The 27,172-nt window shown below is 38.6% G+C and overlaps 1 protein-coding gene across 1 annotated transcript in view; it reads left to right on the top strand.

Annotated features, from left to right (window-relative positions):
• The first annotated feature begins 524 nt into the window (after window positions 1–524).
• Window positions 525–27,172, top strand: part of LOC131971008 (complement C3-like) — a 34,238-nt gene continuing 7,590 nt past the window's right edge. The window contains exons 1-28 of the mRNA XM_059332276.1: window positions 525–648; window positions 795–830; window positions 1,346–1,381; window positions 2,608–2,797; window positions 3,871–4,036; window positions 4,436–4,506; window positions 4,932–5,020; window positions 5,903–5,985; window positions 6,183–6,270; window positions 6,614–6,716; window positions 7,135–7,249; window positions 10,846–10,961; window positions 11,121–11,264; window positions 12,124–12,339; window positions 12,460–12,660; window positions 12,919–13,074; window positions 13,633–13,762; window positions 14,556–14,624; window positions 16,851–17,165; window positions 18,792–19,038; window positions 21,919–22,007; window positions 23,018–23,157; window positions 24,141–24,350; window positions 24,576–24,636; window positions 25,234–25,317; window positions 25,395–25,598; window positions 26,625–26,700; window positions 27,014–27,170. Of these exons, the coding sequence (XP_059188259.1) occupies window positions 569–648; window positions 795–830; window positions 1,346–1,381; window positions 2,608–2,797; window positions 3,871–4,036; window positions 4,436–4,506; window positions 4,932–5,020; window positions 5,903–5,985; window positions 6,183–6,270; window positions 6,614–6,716; window positions 7,135–7,249; window positions 10,846–10,961; window positions 11,121–11,264; window positions 12,124–12,339; window positions 12,460–12,660; window positions 12,919–13,074; window positions 13,633–13,762; window positions 14,556–14,624; window positions 16,851–17,165; window positions 18,792–19,038; window positions 21,919–22,007; window positions 23,018–23,157; window positions 24,141–24,350; window positions 24,576–24,636; window positions 25,234–25,317; window positions 25,395–25,598; window positions 26,625–26,700; window positions 27,014–27,170 (3,672 nt within the window). The 5' untranslated portion in view covers window positions 525–568. The remainder of the gene's footprint in view (window positions 649–794; window positions 831–1,345; window positions 1,382–2,607; window positions 2,798–3,870; window positions 4,037–4,435; window positions 4,507–4,931; window positions 5,021–5,902; window positions 5,986–6,182; window positions 6,271–6,613; window positions 6,717–7,134; window positions 7,250–10,845; window positions 10,962–11,120; window positions 11,265–12,123; window positions 12,340–12,459; window positions 12,661–12,918; window positions 13,075–13,632; window positions 13,763–14,555; window positions 14,625–16,850; window positions 17,166–18,791; window positions 19,039–21,918; window positions 22,008–23,017; window positions 23,158–24,140; window positions 24,351–24,575; window positions 24,637–25,233; window positions 25,318–25,394; window positions 25,599–26,624; window positions 26,701–27,013; window positions 27,171–27,172) is intronic.

Here is a 27,172-nt window from a genome sequence, read left to right as displayed (position 1 = left end):
ATTTCAACATTTTCATGCTGAGCTTTGGGTTCTAATCAAGGATCCCTCACAGCTTGGGAGAGCTAACACACACACACACACACACACACACACACACACACACACACACACCAAACTGACAATAACTGCACTATAATACACACAACATGTGCAATATCAATACTTCAGTTACAATTCATTTCCCTGTGCAATACATATTTTTCTCTATTTAATAGTGCAATTTTAACTCTTTATTGTATATACTGTTTCTAATATTTCTTCTTGCTTAATTTGTTCATTCTTTTGATATTTCTTGTTTCTATTTCTTGTTATTTTATTGATGCTTCTTTTTATTTCTTGCCATACACTTTACTGCTGTAACACTGGAAATTTCCCTGTTGTGGGACTAATAAAGGAATATCTAATCTCACCTCATCTTCCTGTTTGTTTTTGTGTCATTGTTATTGATCGGAAACTGCAGCCCCTCCTTCTCCCACTGACTGTACGTGTCTGATGAGTTGGTTGGAGCTTATAGCAGGTGACCGTCTCTCCTGTGGCCACAGTCCACTGAGGCTCCCAGTCGGTTAACATGGCTCAGTGGACGTTACACTACATTGTATTTTTCGTGTTTCTCTGCCGCTCCAATGGACAGTTTGACTTGGGAGGAAGGTATTTGATCTGTTTTCTCCTCACTGTTAGACAGTTTATATCTGTAAAAATATCTGTTATGTATGTGTGTATCCACAGAGATCAAATACACCGCTGCAACATTTTGTCTCTGACAGCTAAAGTTATTATTTCTGGTTGCTTCCCAGATTTGCCCCCATAGACAGATACTGGAACCTCCATGAGTAAGTAACCAATGCTAGACTTTGACAGAAAACATGCAACAAACAAAAATATATATTTTGAGATGAAATGTGTTTAATTCCGCACTGCAGTTTTTTTTGCAGTATAACACAATGAAAAATATAATTAAAATAGTCATGAACAACAATCTGAACAAGGGTTAGAATGACTGGACTTATTTTATTTATTTATTTTTTACTTTTGTGGCTTGTTTGTTTGTTTTTTTGGTAAAAGATTGCCAAATTATTATTTTTTCTGGTTTAGCCTAATTAGTCACAGTATATACTGTGTTTGACATTAAAAAATGACATATAAAACTACATTAATTCCTGCTTATTTTCTTTGTTTTAGTGTTAATATGCATTTTAACTCCACATGACCTTTCCCTCCCTCCTTGTTCCATACCATGTGACTTATAATACCATGTTATAATTCCACATGTTGTTTATTTTATTTCTTCCTTGATTTGCACAGCTGTGTCATGACTGAAATTAATACTTGTTCTGTTTATTTGCAGCAAGCAACCCCTAAAGGTCGATGGTACTGCACCGAGGTACAGTTTCCATTACTGCAACAGTTGAGCCAAATTTTTCTACTAATGGAAGGACACATTAGGTTTTTTAAATTATCTTCTGACATCTTATCAATTTTCTTTCTTGACCTGCCTTCCACAAACTCTGCTGTGTTTCTGTTAACTTTAAAATCAAGTTTAAGTTATGTTTGTTTTTAGTGGTAATGTAGTAAGTAAGAAAACATCGTTTCATAGAGAATGCATTGGGAAAAATGTTTTTATAAGACACAGAGAGGTGAATATTTTGAGTATAGTACATTTTCAAAATGTTCTACAATATAATAAACCTCATTTGGGTATAAAAGAAAAGAAACAAATAATTATGTTCTCCATAAATAAGACTTGATACCTTATAACATCACATGTTTGAGTTTGAGGGGCTGTATAGGCCATAATTCATTCTTCCCTCTCACATTCACAGTTTTACCTCTCACATTCACAGTTTTACCTCAAACATATACAGTTTTACCTCTTAAATTCGCAGTTTTACCTCTCACATTCACAGTTTTACCTCAAACATATACAGTTTTACCTCTTAAATTCGCAGTTTTACCTCTCACATTCACAGTTTTACCTCTCACATTCACAGTTTTACCTCAAACATACACAGTTCTACCTATCACATACACAGTTTTACCTCTCACATTCACAGTTTTACCTCTCACATTCACAGTTTTACCTCAAACATACACAGTTCTACCTATCACATACACAGTTTTACCTCTCACATTCACAATTTTACGAAGAATGAATTACGGCCTATGCGGCCCCTTATATTTGAGACTCACATCACATATTGGAGTTCCTAATTTATGTGGTGTCACCTTTGAAGGTCCGAGATAATGGACAACTCCTCGTGAAAATTCATTTAGTTAACTGTTAAAATGTATTTTCTGTGAATTTTTATGTCTTAACATAAAGTCAGATTTTAAAGCATTTTCCACACTGCCAGGGATATGATTCTGCTCTGGAAGCATAAGAATAGTTTTTTTTACTATTAAAGATTTGAAGAGCAGCAGTATGGTAGCGATCATGCACAGGGATCTATTTTAACCAAAGTAAATATTGATTTATTATTGGGAAGTTTATTTCTAATTGTATGCTTTGATTTTTGCATGTAATAGTAGTGTTAGTAGATCTTAAAGTTCTGGCAGTACCTACCTAGTTATTGACCACTTCCTGTTCATGTTGTGGTGTTTTCCCTGCAGGTTCACGCTGCTGGCTCCAGACCTGCTGAGGGCAGACAGTCAGGAGAACATCTACCTACAGGCAGACAGCGTGTCCTCACCCGTCACTGTCTCCATCTCCATCGTGGACTTCACTAAGACCACAAGTCTCCTCCAGGACTCTGTCACACTCAATCTGGAGAATGGATACCACGTTCTCAAGACCATACAGGTGACTCGTCAGGGTCTGGGCAGTTTTCTGGAAAAGAATGAGAAAATTACAGCCACTGTATGCACATGCTTCATAGAGAAACTCATCACTACTTTCGTCCTGTTTTCTTTTCAAATGTGTCAGTCTGTAAAGCTCTTTGAGCAACATTTTCTCTTCATATCTGAAATGATTCACTGTTTGAATTAGGTAGCCCTCCTCCCAGCACTCAACCAGTGGTGGAAAAAGTATTCAGATCCCTTACTTCAGTAAAATTACTAATACCACACTGTGAAATTACTCCACTACAAGTAAAAGTCCTGCATTCAAAACTTACTGAAGTAAAAGTACAAAAGTATCAGTATCAAAATGTACTTAAAGTTTAAAAAAGTAATGTTATGCAGAATCTCCCACTCAGATTTGTTGTTTTATATATTTTATTTATTTTATTTTATATATATATTATATATATAATTTCCTCATGATAGCTGTCATTTTAACTACTTAATATACTATTATGAGGTTTAATTAAAAAAAACAACAACATCTTATCACTTTAAATTTATCATGATTTTCATGTCAAAAGTAACTAAAGCGGTCAGCCAAATGTAGTGGACTAAAAAGTACAATATTTACCTTAAAATGTAGTGAAGTAGAAATATAAAGTTACATTAAATGGAAATACTCAAGTAAAGTACAAGTACCTCAAAATTTTACACGAGTACAATACTTGAGTAAATGTACTTAGTAACATTCCACCACTGCACCCAACCTATATATGTATTTTATTAATTAGCTTGGCATTGCTGAAAATGTTTTGAATCAAACATTCAAATCAACTTTAAATGGATTGCACAGATCGGAATTGAAAAATACAACCTCATTCAGCTTTTTGTTGTTCATCCGGAATTTGAAAAACTAAGATATTTTTGTATAAATATGACTAAAACTGATACCAGTACATATAAGAACATATATTCTGAGAGAAGAGATTTTCCCTCTGCTTTAGTACGGTTCTCCCATTTAAAATGGCTTGACTAGACTGAAGTTCCTAATGCTGAATCAACAACCTGCATCTCAATCTCATTTCATCTCAGCTTCCCTCGGATCGTTTGAATCGTGATGAGAAAAAGAACAAGTTTGTGTACCTGAAGGTGAACTTTGGGAGCTACCACTCAGAGGAGAGGATCCTGATGGTGTCCTTTCACTCCGGATACATCTTTGTCCAGACGGACAAACCCATCTATAACCCCGGAGAAACTGGTGAGACACAAAGATAAGGATTGCACAAATGTCACAAACCAAACATAACTGCAAAATAAAAACTTGGATATGGAAGACCATCATTCGAATCTGTTTAAAACTGCTGATTCAGTTTGGTTGATCAGATTTTAAAGTTTAAAAATATATATAATTAATGCAAAGCATATTTTGTCTTTCCAGCATAAAAGTTGAGGTAACATTAGCAGTGATATTGGTAAAAGTAATGGCAGTAGCAGATGTAGTGGTCACAGAAAAGAACAAGAAGAACTATAGTAGTAATAATATCAAAATACGCCTGAGTAATGTTGCACTAATATACATATCATGTAAAGTTTATTTTGAGTATTTTATTTCTCTCTCTCTCTCTCTCTCTCTCTCTCTCTCTCTCTCTCTATCCAGTTCGGTTCAGAACCTTCACATCCACTCCGTCCTTTAAAGCCTTTAGCAGCTCCATCACAATCGAAATTCAGGTAAACAAATTAATAATAAGTCCATTAATTGATTCTCTTGTTCAGTCATCTGGAGATTTGCTGCTTTTTTCTGTTTTATCTTATTGTAAAATAAACATATCTGGGGTTTAGACTGTCTGAGTCTGACATAGGGGTTTAAGAAACTCTAAGGCTCATTTTTTCCACCTTTTATAGACCTTAAGGTGAATGGAATAATGAAAAGGATCATTAGATGCAGCCGTAGTAAGTGTGACATCTTATTATAAATGTTGAGATATGAAAGAGGAGCACAAAAGGGTTCAAAACATAATGAACATGAACATGTTTCAGATGTTCTGCAGGTGCAATGCTGTGTGCACATTGGGTCATGAGTTATAGTAATATCTCTTTTATATCCTGTTGAATAATAGGCCATATTAATTTAAATGTTTGCGTGTGTGTTTCAGAATCCAGACGGTGTGGTGGTGAAACATATCAACAGGAGAGCTATTAATGGCATCTATTCTGACACTTTTACTCTCTCTGAAATTGTCAAGTAAGATATTTGACGCCTCTTTCAACTTCCACTGCTCACATGTTTAAATGTAGCATGTAGCATTCACATTTTTTTTACAGCCATTCTGCTTCACATTTATACAAAACAATTGCTTTAGCTGTTGGGCATCTCAGCAGTCAATACTTGCACCTAATCTAATAAGGCTAGGTGCATCTCTCTGTGAGCCTTTTGATACCTGGACCTGCGTTGTAATAAAAAATAAGACATGGAAATGTCACTTTTTACTCAAATACTTTTAAATGTTTTAGGTACTTGTACCTCACTTGAAATTAAAACACTGCTTACATAAATGCATCAATACAAATAATGTAATAATATATTCAGAATATATGAAACAATCTGAATGGGTCCATTCTGCATAACGAGTACTTTTACATTTGATACTTTAAGTACATTTTGATGCTGATACTTTACTTTTACTTCAGTGTTTTGAATGCAGGACTTTTACTGGTAATGGAGTAATTTCACAGTGTGGTATTAGTACTTTTACTTAAGTAAGGAATGTAACTACTTCTTCCACCACTGCTTTTTACAATGTAAGGCGTGGGACCTTCAAGGTAAAATTAAGTTAAAATCCAGAACAATATAAAAACACCAACTGTCTTGACCACGGTACGACGTATATGAAGTCATTTCAGGGATCATAATTTAGCCCTAATTTGGCTCTTTGGATCCACCACCATTTTGCTGATATACTATTTTTAACAGACTTTCATGGTCACCAGAGGGTGAATCTTACTAACTTTCCTGTAGTGCCACAAACAGCTCCAAGTTTTCACTTCTGCTTAAATATTACAAAAAATACAAAATAGAGAGGCACAAAATTATTTACAAACAATCCTGACTGCATGTCCTCGACAGTGAAGGAAAATGGATACTGACTGCAAAGTTCGACCACTGGAAGCAGAACACGTTCACCTCCCAGTTCGAAGTGAAGAAATACGGTACGCCAAGTTCAACTGTGCTCACTTCTGCTCATAAATTCAGTTTTCCCTTTCTCTCACATTAGAGAGTATTTTGTCTTGAGTTCATCACCATTTCTGAAACTAACACATGTCACATTTTGGAAAAGGAGTTTTGGAAATGTTCTCTAAATGTCCAAGACAGTTATGTAGTATTTTACTGCCGTGTTTTGTTTCAGTGCTGCCTGCCTTCAATGTCACCCTGACGCCCAGAAAGACCTTCATCGACCTGGAAGACAATGAAGTGATTGTAGAGATCACAGCCAGGTCAGTCTAACACGCTCTCTCTCACACACACACACACACACACACACACACATGCTTGTTGTGACACTATTAAACCCCTTCTGGCCATATTAATTCAGTAGCTCCTTAAGGTGAACCTTAACTTACAATATTACTGATTGAACTGTCTGACTAAACTAGCCTCTGAAGAAGTCAGGAGGTGCAGAGAATCTTTTGCAAAGACATACTGAAACCACAGGAACAGACACATTAACAGATTCATGATATCTGACGACAGAAACACACTTTAAAGATATTCTACTGGAATTTTTAAGTATATAATAATGAATGAATGATACCTGCTGACTTGTGGTTGTGTTTTTAGGTACCTATACGGGGAGCCGGTCCAGGGGACGGCCTATGTAGTGTTCGGAGTGATGATCAACCAAGAGATGAGAAGGTTGCCTGGGGTGAAGCAGGTGTCAGATGTAGGTCACTGCTCCGTCCCAAAAATACTCTCATAAAATCACATTTGTGAGATATATCATAATCTCCGCTGATACTACAACTCTCTGGTTCTCCTCAGCATTATCTTTATGTTGCGTTCTTTGTTATTAAGCTTCTTTACATGTTTGGTGTGAAGCAAACAGTATGTTTTGCACAACATTCCCCAGAGTCAACTCTAAGAAAGAGATATTTGGTTTAAAAAGAAATGTGCATGAAAATGTACAAGTTTTTAACTTGGAAATAGCAGTTCAACAAAAAAGTCTAAGTCATCACAAGTAAACACATCTCGCAGCCTTTTTCAGGAGAGGAAGTAGACTGTGGTATAAACATAAGTTTAAGTAAGTAGATTTCTGTTGGATGTTTTGTTGAATCACTTTGTGTATTCTTGTTCTCCTGCAGCTGAACGGTGGAGTCATCAGACTGAGCATGGAGGAGATCAAGACAGCTTACCCAAACATCAGATCTTTGGTGGGAAACTCTGTGTATGTTAAGGCCTCTGTGCTCACCAAGTCAGGTAAGAACTTCATGCCAGTGGGTACACAGGGGAAAAACAGTAAAAATACAATCCTTTGACAAATTATTCCCCATTATAAAAGCTTACAGAGTTTTGTTGCATCAGCTTCTTCCAGTTACAAGCTTCTCTGGCCTTTAAGCTCCATTACCCAGAAAACAACAGGGCAGCAGCTCAGGACAGGGTTCTCTCTGCATAATATTGGAACCCAAATGTTGATTGATCTCATATTCAGTGTAAAGCTGGAAATGTTTATTTTTTCTCTATAATTTCACCCAATACTGTTCATTTGTCCGATTTACTTTGAATAAATGAGAAAAATATTCAATACTTTTTATTCGTCAAGTATTTAATTCACAGTGGGGTATACAAAAAGTAGGCCTTACCATGTGGTTATTTAATATAAACTTTTAACAGTGTTACAATGTTACAACTTCATTTAGCAGACACTTTTATCCAAAGCTACAAAACTCTGAGAGTACATACAACACAAGCAAATATCTAATCAATAGAACAATACATGTATGAGATTTCTCCCTGAGACAATACTTTTCCAAATAAAAGTAGAATATATGCTTTTTAAGCCATTTTTCCTGCTTACAGTATTCACAAAGTTTCCTCTTAAAAAACTTGAGTGGCTTACTGACATGATTGGAGTCTAAGTATCTCTTCAAACTGTTTTCAAACAATTTGGTTTCATATTGTCCGCTGCCAGAGTTTTGAGACACAACACAAAAAGGTCTTTCTTCATCTCCCACCTCATTCGCCATGAATCCTGAAGACTGAGATACGCGCCGTCATACTTTCTCGTCTTGGATTTTGGTGGTTAATCATTGTTCACATTGCCCGACATTGCCCCCCCTTGGCAAGCCTCAGTTTGAGAAACGCTGACTTAGTCCAATTGGACGTACTTGCAATCAGGCTCTGTACAAAGTGCGTGCAAACAGTGCTTTTGTCCTCTCTATTTGATTTTCATTCCCCATCATCCATGCCGATGTAAGAGGGTTTTCTGTAAAGATCTGGGTCTTTAATCTCTTCTTAAAGATTGACAGGGACTCAGCAGATCAGATGGAGTTCTGTTCCTCCATCAGGGAACTACAGAGGAGAAGAGTCTGGCTTGTGACTTATAGTTCTGGGTGGGAGGGTGTGTGGACCTGAATGAAGGAGTTCATGGAGCTGAGTTAGTTGCTGATTTGTAAGGAAGTGTCAGGGATTTGAATTTGATGCAGCAGCTGGGAGCCACTGTGCAGGGTAGAGGTGGGGAAAAAAATTGATACAGTATAGAATTGGAATATTTTGCATGGCGATATATCGATTCATGGCCGCCAAGTATTGATATTTAGCGATTCAACATTGTGCACTTTTAAATCAAATCAAATCAAAATTACTTTACTTATCCCCGAGGGGAAATTGAGTTAGTCTGTTAGCTCTTGAAGAATGAGACAGCCTGAAGGCTGTAGGGCTGGCTGTAAGGATCATTTGAATCTCTCCGTCCTGCAACAGAGAGAGAGGAGCCGTCCACTGCGGATGATCTGGGTATTTCAAGATGGGCTCGAACATCTTGATAGTGCACCTCTCCACCTTTAGAAATATACTGGAGATACTGGTATCATATGAAACTAGAAGATTTAGACCATGTGCTCTTTTTGGGATATCATGTCGGGAAGTTGTCGAAATAACGATGCAGGGTTCGGCTTTTATTTATGTTTCATTAAAAAAAAATTCAGAGCAGTGAAGCTTAAAGTTGAGAAACGTTTGATAAAATGCTGCAGTTGTTGTCGTCCATACATGTTTGATATCAGTTCAGTTCAGTTTGACTTGAATACTTTGTAGGTCAGTCTGTGGGTTTGACTCTCATTGTGGAGAAATAAAAAGACTGAAGTGAGATGAATAGACTGAGAATTTTCTTTTATTTGACAAAACAATTCTTGATTTAATTTAATTTTGTGGACACAAAATACAGTTAAACAGTTAAATTGCAATATATTATATTGCAGTACTCACCATACCATATTAAAATCGTATCGTGGGGCCTCTGGTGATTCCCACTCTAGTGCAGGGATATGAGCAGCAGGGTGACATGTGCTTTTTTGGGTTGGTTGAAGACCAGATGCACTGCCACATTCTGGATCATCTGCAGAGGCTTGAAAGTGCATGCAGGGAGACCTGGAAGTGCTGGTACCAGGAGTTGTCTTGCATGCAACGTGTTATTTATTGAATTAACAGACAACATGCTATACAGTGATGTATTTTTAATTGAGATAGGAAATTTGGATTTGGGCCTTATAGCTGAGCCAAAGTTCAAAGAACATATACTGAACACATGTCAAATATTGATCCCACATGGAGTTAACAACTCTAAATGAACATATGCTGACTTTTACTTGTACAATAGGATCATTTCTCCTGATTTGTGTAACATTTTTAATCCATCTCTCTGTCAGTGAGCATTTGCTCAGTGATGCAGTGATTTCACTCAGTACATGGGTGTGGCATTTCCAGACGGTGATCAGACAGAATGAGCAGTACCCAGACACTCCTTATACTGGGGACAATAAAGGCCACCCCAAAATGTCAAATGTTGTCATAAGTCATCATGCCTCAGATGTCTCAGGTCATGCAGTAACGTGCCATTGGCTGCTGGATGCAGGGTCGTCTACCAGAACGCTCGCTGTGCAGCTGAATGTTAATTATCGGACGATAGGCCGTTGAGAGTTCATATTCGCCAGACATATCGCCTATAGAGCATCTTTGGGCTGTTCTGGATCGATGTGTCCGCGACCGTGTTCCAGTCCTGGATAATGTGCTCCAGCTCTGTGTGGCTCTCCGGGAAGAATGGAATAACATTCCACAGGCCACGATAGAAACCTGATCAACTCCATGAAGTAGATGTGTTGCTCTGAGAAATGCAAATGGTGACACACAAGATATTGAACATTCAATTTCTTCAACCTGACCCCCAACGTGTTCAAAGGATTGTCACCCTTTGCAGATGCCAATATCAAGATGTTGATCTGAATATTAGTCTTTAACAAAAATAAATTTTGATTCGCTTCATATATTGCATAACCCTGATGTTAATAAAAAAACTAAAATTTGACATGCGGCGTTCATATTTTTGTTCAGTGTAGGGATCAGTGAAAGGACTTTAAACAAACTGTGATGTGGGCTGTGTAGTGTTCTGCTGCCTATAATCGTTTCTGTTTGTGTTTGCTCTGATCCTAGTCAGACCAAAGTCTTCAAAATGTTGTAAACAGACGGTTTAATGTATCACTGTAGAAGGCAGGTCGATTGGGTCATCTAAACATTTCCACATGTAACTTGGGTTCAGACACATATCAACATGACCTTTAGCCCCTTGGACAAACTGAAGACATCAAACACTTTAAACCAACAGCAAGGTCTCCACAAACAACAAGACGCTGCATTAAAACATGAAACAATTGAAACATTGAAATTTCCCTGTTGGAACTGTAAGACAATACAGCAACATGGTATAAAACATCAAAATATCACTGGAACCTTTGAGTCTAGTTTCCTGAAATGATTCATGTTTGTGGTTATTGGTGCTGTTTGACCCTATTTTTCCTCCTGTTCAGGCAGCGACCTGGTTGAAGCAGAGAAGACTGGCATTAAAATAGTGGAGTCTCCATATGTTGTATCCTTTAGAGCCGTACCAAAGTACTTCAAGGCGGGCCTGCCTCTGGATCTGACAGTAAGGACCAATCTACTATTCATATATATTTGTCTGTTATATATATCTGTCTTGTTTAAAAAACAAACTGTATCTTCTGTGTCCTTCTGCTAATCACTATGATTGAAAAACAGTAAAATGTATAATATAACAGAGAAAAATGTTCCCCAACCTGTCCAGATCCAGGTGAGCCACCACGACGGTTCCCCGGCCCGTAACATCCTGGTCAAGCTGACGCTGCTGGCCGAGCCTCTGCGGGTGACCTCCGGCACCACCACCGCCACAATCAACATGCCTGCAGAGCAACAACCACAAACCATCACTGTTAGTGTGACTGCTTTCTCATTGTACTCACAGAGTCTCTTCCTACCTCTGGTTCTGGTTCATAATTATTCAACCTTTCTATTGTTAGTTTCTATTTTCCGTGAATGCTTTATTGCAAAGACACCAGATAAAATGAAACCATTCTTTACTCTGATTTTATAGTATTTTCATTCAAATCCCGTTCTTGGAAATCTCTTTTCAAGCAGTGCATTAGAGCTTTATGATGCTCATATTGGGCTTAATATCAAAATCTAAAATACCATGATAGCAAAGGCTGCACCATTGCACCAAATAGAAATATTCTATTTGTGTTGTGAATCATTTTTGAGACATTTCCCTATTTTTGCACCATTGAAAACCTTGGGATCAAATCTAATATTTCCTTATGATTAACTGAAATCATAATCAAAAAAGACATTTCAAGCAAAAATGCTCCAAATTTGCTGGTTCCAGGAACTCATTTAATATGATGTTAAGGTTTTTCAGTTTTTATTTGCTTTAAATTACAGAAAATTGTTTGTTGGAGCATTTTTGGTTCAAACAAGCTGCTACATGCATCACATTGGGCTCTGAAAAATTGGTCAGTTTTCATTATTTTCTGACTTCATGAGCAGCAACTAGTTGGCAGAGATGGCAGGAAAAAATTTTTTTCCCTAAATATGCAAAGGTGGTTTTGACATTATTTTGTAATTGCTGATGTCATATGCCAGATAGATAAAGGTTACTTTTGATCTTGGCGTTAAAACATTTTTTCAAACTGAGATTCCCTTTTTTGATTTCTTTTGTATACCTTTGGGATAACAAAAAAAAGAAACTGTCAATAACCTATATTTCTTTTTCTATTGTGTCTGTTCCTCAGGTTGAGACGGTGCAGGCTGGCCTGAGACCAGACCAGCAGGCCAAACAACAAATCATTGTTCAACCGTACCGCACCTTTAACACCCGCCACCAGAACTACCTGTACATCTCTGCAGGGAAAAACATGGTGTCTGTCGGAGAGAGTCTGTCCCTGAAGCTGAGAATCAATCCTGCAGACGAGACCCACAGACAGCACATTAAACACATCACCTACCTGGTGAGACAAGAACACAACATTACATGTCCAGTACAGTAGATTTCCAATTCACATGGATTTTTAGAAAGAACTAAAAGTAGAACCAGCAAATCATAAAAAAAATCTCCCTAAATCTCTCAGGTGCTGAATAAAGGCAAAATCATAGTGGGTGAGCGTGTGGATGTGACGGGTCAGCTGGTCACCAGTGTTGGACTGACGGTCACCCCGGACATGATGCCATCGTTCCGTTTCGTGGCATTCTTCAGTATTCCCTGGTCGCGGGAGGAGGAGGTGGTGTCGGACTCTATCTGGGTGGATGTGGTAGATTCCTGTGTTGGTGGGGTGAGTGATCAGCTCCGTCTCTGAGGTCACTACAGCAGCTTACAGTTTTTTGCAAACATAGTTAAGATACATGGCATCTGAAAGCAAGCAAAAATGTATTAAAAGACAGACGAACACATTGTTGGTTTTCTAACAATTTAAAGAACAGGAAAATGCCAGCTTTATCCTAAATTTGATCTTATCAGTTACACTTACAAAACAACTAGTAAATTAGGATTTTTTCTGTTCCAATACATTTAAATTTAAACTGTCTTACAGCTCAAAGTTGGGCCGGTGGATGGCACAATTCGAAAATACAGTCCTGGAAAGGGCTTTAATTTCCGGGTCAGAGGAGATCCAGGGGCAAATGTCAGCCTGGTGGCTGTGGACAATGCTGTGTATCTGCTCAACAGGGACAGACTTACACAAGGAAAGGTAAGTGTGTGTGGAAACAAAGAAAAGATCCAAAACTAATTTTATTTAATATACTTTTTTTTACAAAAAGAATTGTTTCTTTGCAAACATCTGCAATTATCACAAAAGTTTGTTTTTAGGTGTTAGTTGAATGTTATGATTTTGTTCTGTAATGACAAGCTATACCGAAATTCAACAACATCAAGTCAACTTTTTGTTAAGGCTAATTCATACTCCACAAGAAAAGAAAAAGAACAAAGTTAGTTCTGGCCAGGACATTTAATACTTCATGTGAAACTCAAGTGCAAAACTCCTGGGAAGTCGTCATAGGGCCATCCCACTGCAGCACATGTCAAATTCAAACTTCTGACCAATCACACAATAGTTGTCAGACACCACACAAGAAAAAGTTTTGCCCAGATGATGTGTCTAGAACAGAGACATTTGTTCTCTCTCCCAGGGCTGCAAGAACAGAATCATTCATCAGAAGTCTTTCTGTTCTTGCAGCCCTGGGAGAGAGAACAAATTTCTCTGTTCTTGCAGAGTATGTATTAGCCTTTAATGGGAACTTTTCATCAGATTTGGGGTGCGGTGGAGCAGGGAGACATCGGCTGCACCCGAGGGGGAGGCAAAGATGCCAAGGCGGTGTTCACAGATGCAGGACTGCTCTACTCCTCCAGCACCGGGTTCAAAACCCAAATCAGACAAGGTACCTGCGAGCATGGAGCAGCTAGCCTGGAGAGCTCGTGTTTTATTTGCTCGGACAAATGCATCTGGTCACTCTCACATTCAGGCCAAATCGTGGATAGACCGATCTCATACGGCATCCACAAAACTCATGATCATACTAGGCAGCACTAACAACATATTCTAGTGTGTTTGTGACCAGGTGTTTTTCATGCTGACAAACAGACCAAGCACCAGTCTAATTTGCACATGTCACTAAGCACTATATCACATGTTCTGTTGCTCTGATTGGTTGTATATCTATCAGAAGCATTTTGGATAAAGCCCCTTGGAAATGAGAGGTTCCAGACTAAAGGCAAAGTCACACGTACAGCATTACCACTGATGGGTATTCGCCTCCAATACACTTCCATTCTATGCAAGCAAAGGGCCAATCTATTCAATTCAGTTCTATATACATTACATACTGGAAATGTAATTCCAGTTAATTGCTGCTGTTATAGCAATTATAAAAAATATAACATTACATTAATTGTAATTCCTGTTCATTCTGAAGATGTTTAACAAGTTGCTGCTGCACAATTTATTATTTAAATTAAAAATGACTTACAGTACACTGATGTGTGTAATTACATTTTGTTTTACAAAGTTAGGAAAACAATGTTTAAGTCAAGCCTGATGTTGTATTTCACATAAAGAAATTTTTTCTTTATGTGATCTCTCTTGTAACTGGTCATTGTTGCTCACATGAATGTTTGAAAATGTCCTTGATAAAGTCATGGGTCAAAGATGTTTTTCTCCTCTCCACTCCACAGTTCTGCAGTGTCCGAGCAGTGCCAGAAGGAGGCGCTCTGCTGAACGGCTACAGCGTAAAGCTCAGCTGGGTGAGTAAAAGAAGTGAATTTATTGCTTTACTTAGGGGAAACAAGCTGACATTTTAAACTTGACTACACAGCAAGCAGACATAAAACATTAGGTTGTGTTTCTGTCTACCTCATGAATATGACGGTGTATTAGGGCCAAGTATGAAAAAAAAAATTATGGGCCCAGGTGGAGGGGTAATATTTTGAGGAAAAAGTGTCAAATCTACAAGAAAAAAGTATCTGATTTATGAGAGGAAAAATAAGCTAGAGTTTTGTTTTACAAGGAGCTACATAAGCACAGAAGCTGCTGCATGCCCTGTACTATGTCTGCAGGGAGTGACTTTATCAAATTATACTTTGCAATGAGATTAAGTAATGAGGAAACACTCGTAGTTTTAGCCCAGAATCACTATATTATCAGGTAAGTATCCAGACTTTCAAGAGTCTTTGCCGTGAATTGGGCCTATTCAGAAGAAAACGCTGTACTAATTTGGATGAGCTGATAGCTGGAACTACAATGCAATGGACAGATGCAAGATATTGCTGGCTACATCTATGGGCAATTCACTCATAAGTCTGCGACTTTTTCACCTAGATTTGCCACTTTAATCTCATAAATTTGCGACTTTTTTCTCGAAATATTACCCCCCTCACCCAGGTCTGTATTTTTTTTTTTTTTTTTTTTCATACTTGGCCTTAATATGCCATCGTACATGAATGCATGTTAAATTATTCACTCACACAACAGTGGTTATATGCATCAAAAAGCTTGGGACAGAATCACCCCTACTGTTTAAATAACTCGTTTACGGTTAGTCTGACTCACCAGATGAAGCCAGCCATTGGTCGCCTATTTCAAACGTCAGTCTTCTGTCTATCCTGCAGGAGCACCATCACTGTATCCTCGGTTTGGCACCACTTAAAACGTTTGATATTGGTTTAACAAACCAGCTTTTTTAATGATTGTTGTGCAGTTTGACCATTTTCCAGCTAGGTTGGCTATGTGAGATTAGTTAACAATAATCAAGTAGATTGCTTATGGTGAGGATTTGGGGTCTTTTCATACGTGACAAAATATGAAAAAAATTCACTTTCATGACAATCTTCTTGTGGTAACCTGTTTGCATTTCCAAACTTGCTACCAGTTCAGTGTGGATAGCCTGCAGTTGACAGAAATGCACTGAAACCACCAAGCTGTTGGTTTGCAGCCTTTTGTAACGACTTCAGAAACAAAACTGGTGGACTCAAATGCACGACTTACAGGCAGTAGAAGGTATAACAAAAGACTTTACTTTACGAAAATTTAATCAAAACAAAAATTCACTCAATATGAGGATCAAAGCACAAATAAAGGAAAGTGCTCACTTGGAGGATCAAATATATTCACAAACTAAATCAAACCTGATGACATGAAAAGCCTGAACAAGACAAACTGGCAACAAGACAAAGGGAGACGAGGACTATTTATACATGAGGTAGGGAAAACAGGTGAAACCAATCAGGGCCGGGGTAGACAATAGTGTACTGTAGACACAGTGGCAGGAAATTCACACAAAGGGAGGAAGTCAGGGTCTGAAACAAGAGGGAGAAGGTAAGTACATGTGCACGACAAGACTAGACATGAGTGACTTTAACTAAACATAAAGTGCTCAAGACAACAAAGGACTACACATGAAACTAAACTAAGGCATGACATCAAACATGAAACACTAAACATGAACATGAATAAAATTAACACACTTGACGAGACACAGCACCTATTTGCACTATACTGACGTTACTGTATTTAGAAACGGCACAGTACTTTTATGGGCTATAGCCTATACAAATGAATCTACACCAAGCTGTACTCTACATATAGAAGACCTACTGTGTTGTATGTTAGTGTATATGATCTATACACAGTACAGTGACTGAATTTGTCCAGTAATTTGAAAGCCAATGAAATTCAGTAAATAGCAATCCATTACTTTGTGCTCATGGAGTAAACAAACAAATATTAATCACATGTTAATATGCATGAGAAAAAAGGAATAACAATGATTTGCTAATAGTGAGACATTTTATGTGATCACTATAAAAAATAAAAAAAAATCCACTGTATCAAACTTTGATTATTCCCTGTGGGTTCTACACCGTCAGTAACACAGTTCACATTAAACAGTCATTTCTTTAGCGCTGAAATAAAAATATTTATATTCCATCTCTAGTACTTATGAGTCCGATACTTCTCTCTTCTGCCTGCAGAGAATCATTACAAGGAGAAACTGCAGCGGCGCTGCTGTAAGGACGGCCTGCGGGAGATCCCCATGCCCTACTCCTGCACGCGGCGCTCCCTCTACATCACAGAGGGCTGGGAGTGCATGAAAGCCTTCCGCTACTGCTGTGCAACCTTCAGGAACCAAGTGTTTAGCACAGAGATTCCCACCACGCCACCACCCTTGACCACAACTGTTCCACCCACCACCACCACCACCCGGCGACCCAGGGTGCCATCCAGCAGACACTCTGATGTGATGGTGTATTCAAGGATGGGACCCCCTCTAACCAGCAGAAACTTTAGTAATAACTACCTCAACCTTTAACAGCTTGCTTTAAAATGTATCGGAATAACGTTTGTGTTGGTTTGATGTGCTTCCATGCTAACGTTTGCTAATAATCAAAGCATGCAAAGTACAGCCGAGGCTGATGGGAATGTCATTAGTTTTTGCAGGTGTTTGCTCATAGACCACAGCATTGGACACATTAGAAATGTGACTGGCACTAGATGAAAAGTCAGGAGAGGGGCATGAAGTTCTGTAGTTGGCAAGACACTTCACAAAGAAACACTAAAGATTAAAAGTGGTGGCTAAATCCACCAAGATTTTTTGACAAAAACAGCCAAACAGAACCAAGAAATGTTGAATGCAGCTGTCAGTCATGTCAGCTGCTGCTAAACTGTCAACTAGGCAGTGCTGATCAAATGTCAATCAAGATTCTGTAACTGCGTTGCCTATTTTTACCCTCAAATGTTATCGGGGACATATTTTAGTTTAATGTTCAGCCGTAAAATTATAAAATGTGTTAGCCGGCCGCCATTTGTTGGACCTAAAGGCTATGCATAACTTAAATGCATACATTTTATGCACACTTGTACTGCTTAGCGCATAAAATGCGTTCTTTAAAAGCAAGCTATAAAAAAAAGATGAATTATAACGTTATATTTGACTTTCATTGTACTGATTTTTTTCTCTTCAACTGACTTAATAATTGATATATCAAACAGTAATTGATATTTTAACCCTTTAAATGCCATGTTTTTGTCATAATTCCACCATGTTTTTAGATGAAAAAAAAAATATATGAATTATTTTCAATATACTACATGCAAAGTAAAAAAAAAAGTTTAATTATTGCAGCAAGGAACTTGTCAGTGATAAGCAGCAACACTGCTTTTGTTGCATTACTATTTTTTGAGCAGTGTCAAATACTCACACTTAATGCTTAGCGCATAAAACGCTCTCTTTAAAATCAAGCTATAATAATATTATATTCTACTTTAATTGTGCCGATTTTTCCCCCTACATCTGACCTAATTATTCATATCAAACACTAATTGATTTTTGAATATTTTAACCCTTTATATGCCAGGTTTGTGTCATGATGCCACCATTTTTATAGACCTGGCTGTGTAAATAACTTTTGTTATTTTTTTCGTTTGTCATGTCTCTCTAGGGTCAAAATGACGCAATCTGGTGGAAAGTAGTAAAAATTATCAATTCCAAGGCCAAAGCCCAGATTGACACCAAGATTTCATAAAATGCGTGTATTATGCCTTAACGTAATTGAGATCAAAAATAGCATTTTAAATGGGTTTCAATGGCTCATTTTATTCGCTCAACCTTAAGAGTGGAACTATTGTTTGTCCACAGTGTATTTTAGCCTTACTGGAGGAGCTGAGCTGGAAATAACAAGATCAAAGAAAAATACACAATCTTGCCAAAATTCATGCCAAATGCATGAACACAGCCAAAATTATCAAAAAAAGAAGAAAAAGCACGTAAAAAGCGCTCAACCTGCCCTGAGGGTTAATTGTGCAGGAATTTGTTGTGTGTGGGTGCAGACTAATTATGTTTTTAAATTCAAATTTTAAAGATATAATATAATGAGAGGTCAAGACCTGCTAACCATGTGAATGTGTTTACACAGATTGGGGACGTGAACATGTGGTTGCAGTGGCTGGACTGCCTGGACTTGCAGAAGAAAAAAATTACATGTACACAGATGTTAACAAAATGGCAGAAGAAGACGTGGTGCTTGCTCAAGCGGAGAGTCATTTTGACTATGACGAGGAGGAAGAATATCTGGATGAGTCTGAAGTGGATCTGCGATACAGGTTCTTTGAGTCTTGGCTGTGGATAGATTTAAACCTGCCCAACGAGGCGGACAGAGAGGGGTGAGTACACGGTTAGAGTTGAGGTTACATCAGAGGCCAATGATTCTCATTTGTATTAGAGCGTGAAACAAGATTAAATAGTTACTGCTGTCCTGTCCCAATCCCAGGAGAACGACTCCCCTCCCATCCCTTTCCTGCGTTAGGACTCAAAAATGCCCAAAGGACCCAAAAACATAACAAAACACTTTTGCTTTTCTAAGTTCCTGTTTTTTTGGATTGTTATTATGATTCCTGTCCCCAATAATATATTTAATCTTTCTAAGAAGAATTAGGAATGCCAAAAATGCCACTTGGTTGTATTAATAATCTCAGATAAGAAAAGGGAATCATCCTAAAATAGGTTTTAGGGCATTTTTAGTGTAATTTCAAGAGCAAGAAAAGTTTACAGATATGTGTTTCAGATTTTAAGTTCAGCAGTTTAAATGGAAAGAATGTGACTCAGTTTGTTTGGGTCCATGATTCATTTATATGGGAACAAGTGAGTAAACAGGTCATCCCTTTGGAGATTTAGTTATCTCTTGTTTTGTAACTGACAAATAAACCTTTCAACAAATGTTGCAATAGTGAAGATTCTAGTATGCAGCAAGGGTGGTGTATAAGTACGTTTGAATGACCCACTGATGTGCCTGTGATTTTCTTCGTAGTCGTAATGTACTAAAAACATCTAGGCCAGTGAAGGTTACTTTTGAATGTTTAAAGGTTATATTGTATTTCCTTATTCCCATGACACAACTATATAGGGCTTTTTTACAGGCAGCAAATTACAACTCATATTTACGTTTTACCCCCCAAATCCACCGGGCCCGTCCACAGCGCGGCGTGGAAGCGTTGCGTCATTGCAAGTAATACGCAGCCAGTATAGTCAATGTATCAACCTCCACTGGCTCCGTAGTGCTCCGTTTCAGATGCGTCCCGGACGCATCTCAACGCTCGGCCACGCATGCATTACGCATCTGTTCTATTTTTGATGCTCAGCGCGAGTTGCTGGACAGAGAGCGGATTGTTCTGACAGGAAGTCAGACAGAAATTGCAGGGCGAATCTGGTCGGTTTTCAAATTAAACACCATGAGCAGACTCCGGGTCGTATTTCACATCGCTAGATCAGCATTACGACACAACCAGTGGCACCAGGCCATAAGTCAGTTGGAGGCAGGTCACAATGAGAGATTGACAAGGAGAGATTTATTACAGACCAATGGTCAACACCATCATACAAAAGATAAAAACGTGGCGCACGCAAGACATGGCACTTTTTAATCGCTTCTGGTGGGTGTTTACGGCGTGAGGAGGACGGTCCAAATATGTGATGTTCACACAACGTGACGCGGATGGGCCTGATGGATTTTCGGTGAGACTGTCTTCCGCTGCCATCTTGCTGCCATAGTAGTAGTGATTGACAGCGATGCAGTTTAATTGGCGAATGTCACTATCGTACACTGCAGACTTTTACCCAGGAGAACAGGGTTCGTGTCCCAAGTAAAGACAAAAGTAAACAACTTTTTTACATAACTTCCGTGGCTCACATCACCCTCGTAACTACTTCACTGCCGGTATTTACGTACATTTATTTACTGTTTAAACAGTCTTTTATAACGCCTAACCAGGAGTTTTTTCCCTAAACCTAGATCAGTGGTTTCGTAGCCTAAACTCACTGAAACTGCAGAAACCCCTTTTTACAACCGCAGATCAAACAAGTATGTATTAAGACGTGTGTGCCATTTTTACCATGAGCTGCAAAGCGCTCATATGTGTCGTTATGGGTGGTGTTGACAAACTGTCTATTCTGTCGTTTAGGTTGGAGATCTTGTTGGCCCACAAAGGGCCGGCGGATCCAAATGAAACCCCTCTATCCCAGAACCATGACCTATTGAAAATAAGAAACAGAAATAAAATACCTGAAACTGAGCCAACAGTCCCATCAGAAAACAAAGGAAAAACCAAACCAAACAAAAGGCCTGAACACCAACGGCATGATGCTGCTGCTGCAAGGTGGAAGTGAGAGAGTGAGGAAAGGTCGCCGCCTCCTCTTTATAACCTTCCCCCTAATCAGCTTCACTGTTCACACGTGAGGGAAAAACACAAGACATAAATGAATGACAGACTCCTTATGACAACAAGAGCAAAGATGGGGGAGCGCGTAACACCATGATAATAAGGACAAGCAGTAAACTGTCATTTACCATTTCTCAAAAAGCAAACAAGACAACAGCTGATTTCACAGGACTTTAACCACTCGAATGCTAAAAACTAACTGTTCACACAACTTTCTGCTGTGAAATATACATCCTGGTCAGTTCAATTTAAAGGCAGCGCGAGATGTATTACTCTAACAAATGTTGTCTTGTCTTGTCCATCCAGTTTCTATCCCCCTGTGACAGTATAATGCTGGAATATACCAGCAACTGGTTTCAGCAAAAGTCCACACCCAACCAGTGATTGTTAATGCATCTTACCTGTCTGATGAAAAAACGGATTGGGGACAATCCAAAGCCAAAGTTTCATCATATCAGACAAAACACGCAGCACTGTGAACTCCCTGCATTGCATCATGTTTTGTTTGGTCAGTGATAAAAGCTGAGTAAACAGCTCAGATTCAACAACACTGATTCTAAACAGACATTCTGTACTAATGCAGATTCCTTTATGTTTGTGATTTCCTTGTTTGCCTTGTGAAACGTATCAGTCAACCCAAACTAGAAAGTAGCTGTTATTGTCTATTAATAAGTTAACATTTTAAAAATAAGCTTTAACATGATGCTAATTCCTCTTTCATACATTCATACAGCTATTCTTTACATGTTTTTGTTACTTCTATTTTAAAAAATGCAGCCTTGGCTTTGGACCTCCTGGTGCTAACACAGATATGAATCTGATCAACAGGTTGGCATTTAAGGACGTGAACGACTATCCCCTTCCTGACAGCATCACAGAGTGGGGAGTTCTGGCCATCAGTGCATCACCTCACACAGGTGCGAGTGTGGTAGGAGGAGGGTGTCACATTGTGGATCTTAGTTTTTGCATCATCTACCACAGCCTGTCGTGTGATTACAATTCTGGCTTTTATAAAGGAATATAGGCAAACTTATTGCCAAAAAGATTAAATGTCACATGCACTCACCGGCCACTTTATAAGCTAGCAAGTTGTACCTAATAAAGTGTTGGTGTGGTCTTCATCTGCTGCAAAGTTGGACGTGTTGTGTGTTCAGAGATGGTCTTCTGCAGACCTTGGTTGTAACAAGTGGTTATTTAAGTTACTGTTGCCTTTCTATCATCTTGAACCAGTCTGGCCATTGTCCTCTGACCTCTGGCATCAACATTCGCCCAGAGAACTGCCGCTCACTGGATATTTTCTCTGTTTCGGACCATTCTCTGTAAACCCTAGAGATGGTTGTACGATCAGCAGCTTGTGAAATGCTCAGACCAACAACCATGCCATGTTCATGTCACTTAAATCACCTTTCTTCCTCATTCTAATGCTCAGTTTGACCTTCAGCAGCTCGTCCTCAACAAATCTACATGACTAAATGCATTGAGCTGCTGCCATGTGATTGGCTGATCAGATATTTGCATTAACAAGCTGAACAGGTGTACTTAATAAAGTGGCCTGTGAGTATATTATTTGGAGTTTCCTCAGTGTGATGAGAACTGGGCAATGGATATACAGGCATGGTATTTTAAGATGTTAGATGATAGAGAATTTCTTAACAGCAACTGTAACCATAACATACTACAAAAAAAAATGATTAAAACAGTTAATTCTGTTCATTTTTTTGTAGAATCTGTAGTCCAACAAGCCACTCTGTTGCTCGACCTGATGATGAGCACATGAATGAACTTTCTACTGGCCTACTAGCTGCATTGCTTTAAGTGTAGCCTCACAATGCCAGACTAATCTGCTCAACTCAAGGGATGAAGGAAAAACAAGTTGTTTTGTTTTGTTTTGCAGGCCCATCCCTAATGTGCTTCTGATTGTCCGCAGGTTTCTGTGTTGCCGAGCCTTACAACGTCAAAACATGGAAGCATTTCTTTGTGGACCTGAAACTGCCATATTCCGTGGCGAGGAACGAACAGATTGAGATTAAAGCTGTGGTCCACAACTATGCCTCTACAGAACTGCATGTAAGACAATCACCCTGAAACAAACATTCACTTCATTATTATTCAGCTGGGAAATTACTCTCTATAGAATTTATTTTCTACAAAAGGAGTAGAGGTAGGTAAAATAGAAACATAATGTTCAGTATCTAATATTAGTATGTCAGGAGATAACATTTTCTAATTAGAAATTAACTCAAAATACAGTTGAGTGCACTCAAAAAAATAACTTGTTCCCAGAACAAAATAAAATTATGGAAATCATTTCCACCTAAATAAAATGCTTTAATTAAGCGAGAAACAGTTTTGTTGAGTGAACAAAATGTAAATATGTTGGGTCAACATGATGTATTTGCGTTACTGTTAATTACCAGGGGTCAGTCTAACTAGATTTGTAAGGGTAATTGTAACATACTAACATAATTTTCTTGGGCCATTTAAACGTGTATGACATTATTAAGAGTTACTTTATTTAATAGGGTAGTTACAACTACTTTTTAAAATAGTGCAGTACATGAATTAATTGTGCTGAGCCAACAAAACAAAGTTAGGTTGAAGTGGTTTAGCCTAAAAGATTACCTTTATCATATGAAAATGAACATAATAGTAATTATTCAGAAAAATAAAGAATTTTTAGACAGAGTATTATATTCAGCAATTTAATTGGTGTTGTGTTGTTTTAACATAAAGTATTCTACTAAATTTTAAAGTGTTGCATTTTATGCTAAAACTACATGTTTTAAAACTGTTCAACCACAAAACATCATTTTATTTAGTAGAAGCTACATGTTAGACTAAGGAGAAGGTAACAGACACCCAGTTTGCTTTTTTTGAGTGTGTAACAGAAATGACATACGTTTTGCAAGTATTTGGTCATAAACCAATTTATTTTCTGGTAATCCCTCTTATTGCACAGACACTAAAGGGGAAAAAAATATTTGTCACTCTGTTTCCACTCAAACTTAATCACTAAAATACAACTTGAATCTATACATTTTGTGACTCAGGTGAGGTTGACGCTGATGAAGACAGAAGGCATATGCAGCATTGCCTTTAAGGATAGACACATGCAGGAACTGACGGTGCCCGCTGGCTCTTCTGTCGTGGTGCCTTACACCATCGTACCGCTGGTGGTGGGGAAACTTCCCCTGGAGTTGATGGCGCTCGCCAGAGACATGATGGGAGGAGACCGCATCCAGAAAGATCTACGGGTGGTGGTGAGTAACCCTTGATGATGAAGATGTCATCAGGCTGGGATGGTAACGTATTTCCCTTCCATCAGCCTTTTGAATGTTTTTATGTTCATCCCAAAACAATTGACTTTCAAAGAGTTTGCAAAACAGAAATGAACTGAAGTCTAATTAAAGGTTAAATAGGAATATATATAAAGAAAATAAAAGATAATAAGGAGACTTGCTAGTATATTTTCTCAACCCAAACAGATGGATGGAGTGGAGAAGACTGAAGTTTGGAGTGCCGTGCTGAACCCGTCAGCTGAAGGAGGTAGGAAGATAACCATTTATTCATTCATTATCCCTAATCGATTATCCAAACTCGGGTCTCGGGGGGCCACAACCTATCCCAGCTGGCATTGGAAGAGTGGCGGGGTACACCATGGATAGGTCGCCAGACTATCGCAGGGCTGACACATAGAGACAGACAACCATTCATGCTCTCATTCACTCTAACAGGCAATTTAGATTGACCAATTAAACCTAAGCTGCATGTCTTTGGAGCATGTTAATTTGCCACAATTCTGGGATATCATTTTGCATCCTGTCCTCCGTATTTGAATGAGTTGAGGTTGCTTCTGAGTCTGGTTTTCTGTTGTGGACATAATAAACGTATTTCCCAATTTTGTTCTTTTTTGGTGATCATATTTTTAAAAAAATTAGAACTAGGTATTAACCAGTTAAAATTGGTCTTCTCATAGTCCTAAAGCTCACAAACTCAAGGGCCTAGTCTGTCCAGGATTAGAAATGTATTGTTGATATTAAAGAAAGAAATTATAAGCATTCAACAATGCTGAAGCAACAGTAATGCATAAACTTGAATGTTTCAGTTTTTAGACTTTCGTGGCTCTGTTTCTGTGTACTATAGGACGGCAGACTGTTATTGTGGGCAAGATTGAACTGGACTCAGTTGTGCCAAACTCTAAGCCAGAGACGATCATCAATGTCAGAGGTCAGTCACTAAAAGAGCAACGGTAAGGATTCAAAATGAGTCCAGCAGAAAGGACTGATTCCTTGTCTCCCATGCAGGCAATGTACTGGCAGACAGCATTGATAACTCTATCAGTGAGGACTCTTTGGCCTCGCTGATCCGGATGCCCGGCGGCTGTGTGGAGCAGAACTTGGCCAGCATCACCCTGCCGCTCATCGCCACCCTTTACCTGGAGCGAACCAACAACTGGGAGAGCGTAGGGGTAGAGCGCAAGGCTGAGGCTCTCCGGTACATCAGGAGAGGTGAGAGAAGGACAGAAAACACGGATAATGGATAGATAAATGGACTGATCTAAATATAAGTTGGTTGGAGAGTTAGATGAATAATGGGGAGTTGCATGAATGGATGGACAGTTGGATGAATGGATGGAGAGTTGGACGAATGGATGGAGAGTTGGACGAATGACGGAGAGTTGGATGAATGATGGAGAGCTGGATGAATGGATGGAGAGTTGGATGAATGGTGAAGATTTGGATGAATGGATGGATGAGTTGGATGGATGGATGGATAAGTTGGATGAATGGATGGATATTTGGATGAATGATGGAGGGCTTGATGAATAATGGAGAGTTGGATGAATGGTGAAGTTTTGGATGAATGGATGGATAGTTGGATGAATGATGGAGAGTTTGATGGATGGATGGATAAATTGCATAAATTATGGAGAGTTGGATGAATGGATGGAGAGTTGGATGAATTATGAGAGTTGGATGAATGGATGGAGAGTTGGATGAATTATGAGAGTTGGATGAATGGATGGAGAGTTGGATGAATTATGAGAGTTGGATGAATGGATGGAGAGTTGGATGAATTATGAGAGTTGGATGAATGGATGGAGAGTTGGAAGCATGGGTGGATGAGAGTTACAAAAATGGGCGAATGGATGAATAAATGAATGGATTGTTTAGTACATGGATGGACAGTTGGAAACATGGATGGATTACTGAATGCATCCTGGATGGATAGATAATTTGATATACTGATGGTTACATAGACATGAATAAATGGCTTTTGAGATCCATGGATGGATACATGAATCCAATGGATGGGTGTGTGGATAGATACAGTAATTGATGGATGGATGAGTAAATGACTAGTCAGATATATGGATGGATCAGTAAATGGATGATGGGCGAACTGCAGGTTTGGTAAACAGATGGAATGCCAGTTAGCTTGATGGATGATTTTGGAACAAGCTTTTTTTTCATTATGAGTAAATAAAGATGTGTCCCTCCTTCTTTTTAAATTATTCTATGTTGTTTTTTGAGGCTATGAGAACCAGCTGGCATACAGAAGAAGTGACGGATCTTACCCCCCCTACAGGAGCGAAGGCGCAAGTACATGGTACTGTCAACATTTTAACATTTATCATATTTAATTGCATTCTAATTATTACTTCTCCGTAGACTGACATGCATTAGGTATTACGATATCTGATTAAAAAAGAGCCAATCTAATATATTTAAAGTTTAAATGTATGAATGCAAACATATTTTTTTCCGTGCCACATTCGGAAATGGAATACTATAGAAAAGCAATTAAAAATACTATTAATTGATTTAATTCATACCATAAGCTGTTTTGTGTGTATAATGTTTTGTGTAATGTGTTTAAAAGTGACCGAATATAATCTAATAACAATCCACCTGGTTGTCAGGATCACGGCGTACGTGGTGAAAGTTTTCTCCATGGCTCACTCTATTGTTGGCATCAACGAGGAGCAGGTGTGCGAGCCTCTGCTCTACCTGGTGAACAACAAATTCAAGCCTAGAGGCTTCGTAGAGGACAACCCAGTGTACACGACTACCATGACGGT

The sequence above is a fragment of the Centropristis striata genome, chromosome 1 (assembly GCF_030273125.1).
Source record: "Centropristis striata isolate RG_2023a ecotype Rhode Island chromosome 1, C.striata_1.0, whole genome shotgun sequence".
Classification (NCBI taxonomy): Eukaryota; Metazoa; Chordata; class Actinopteri; order Perciformes; family Serranidae; genus Centropristis; species Centropristis striata.
Note: the sequence above shows the minus strand (reverse complement) of the source record. Positions and strands in the feature narration are given on the sequence as shown.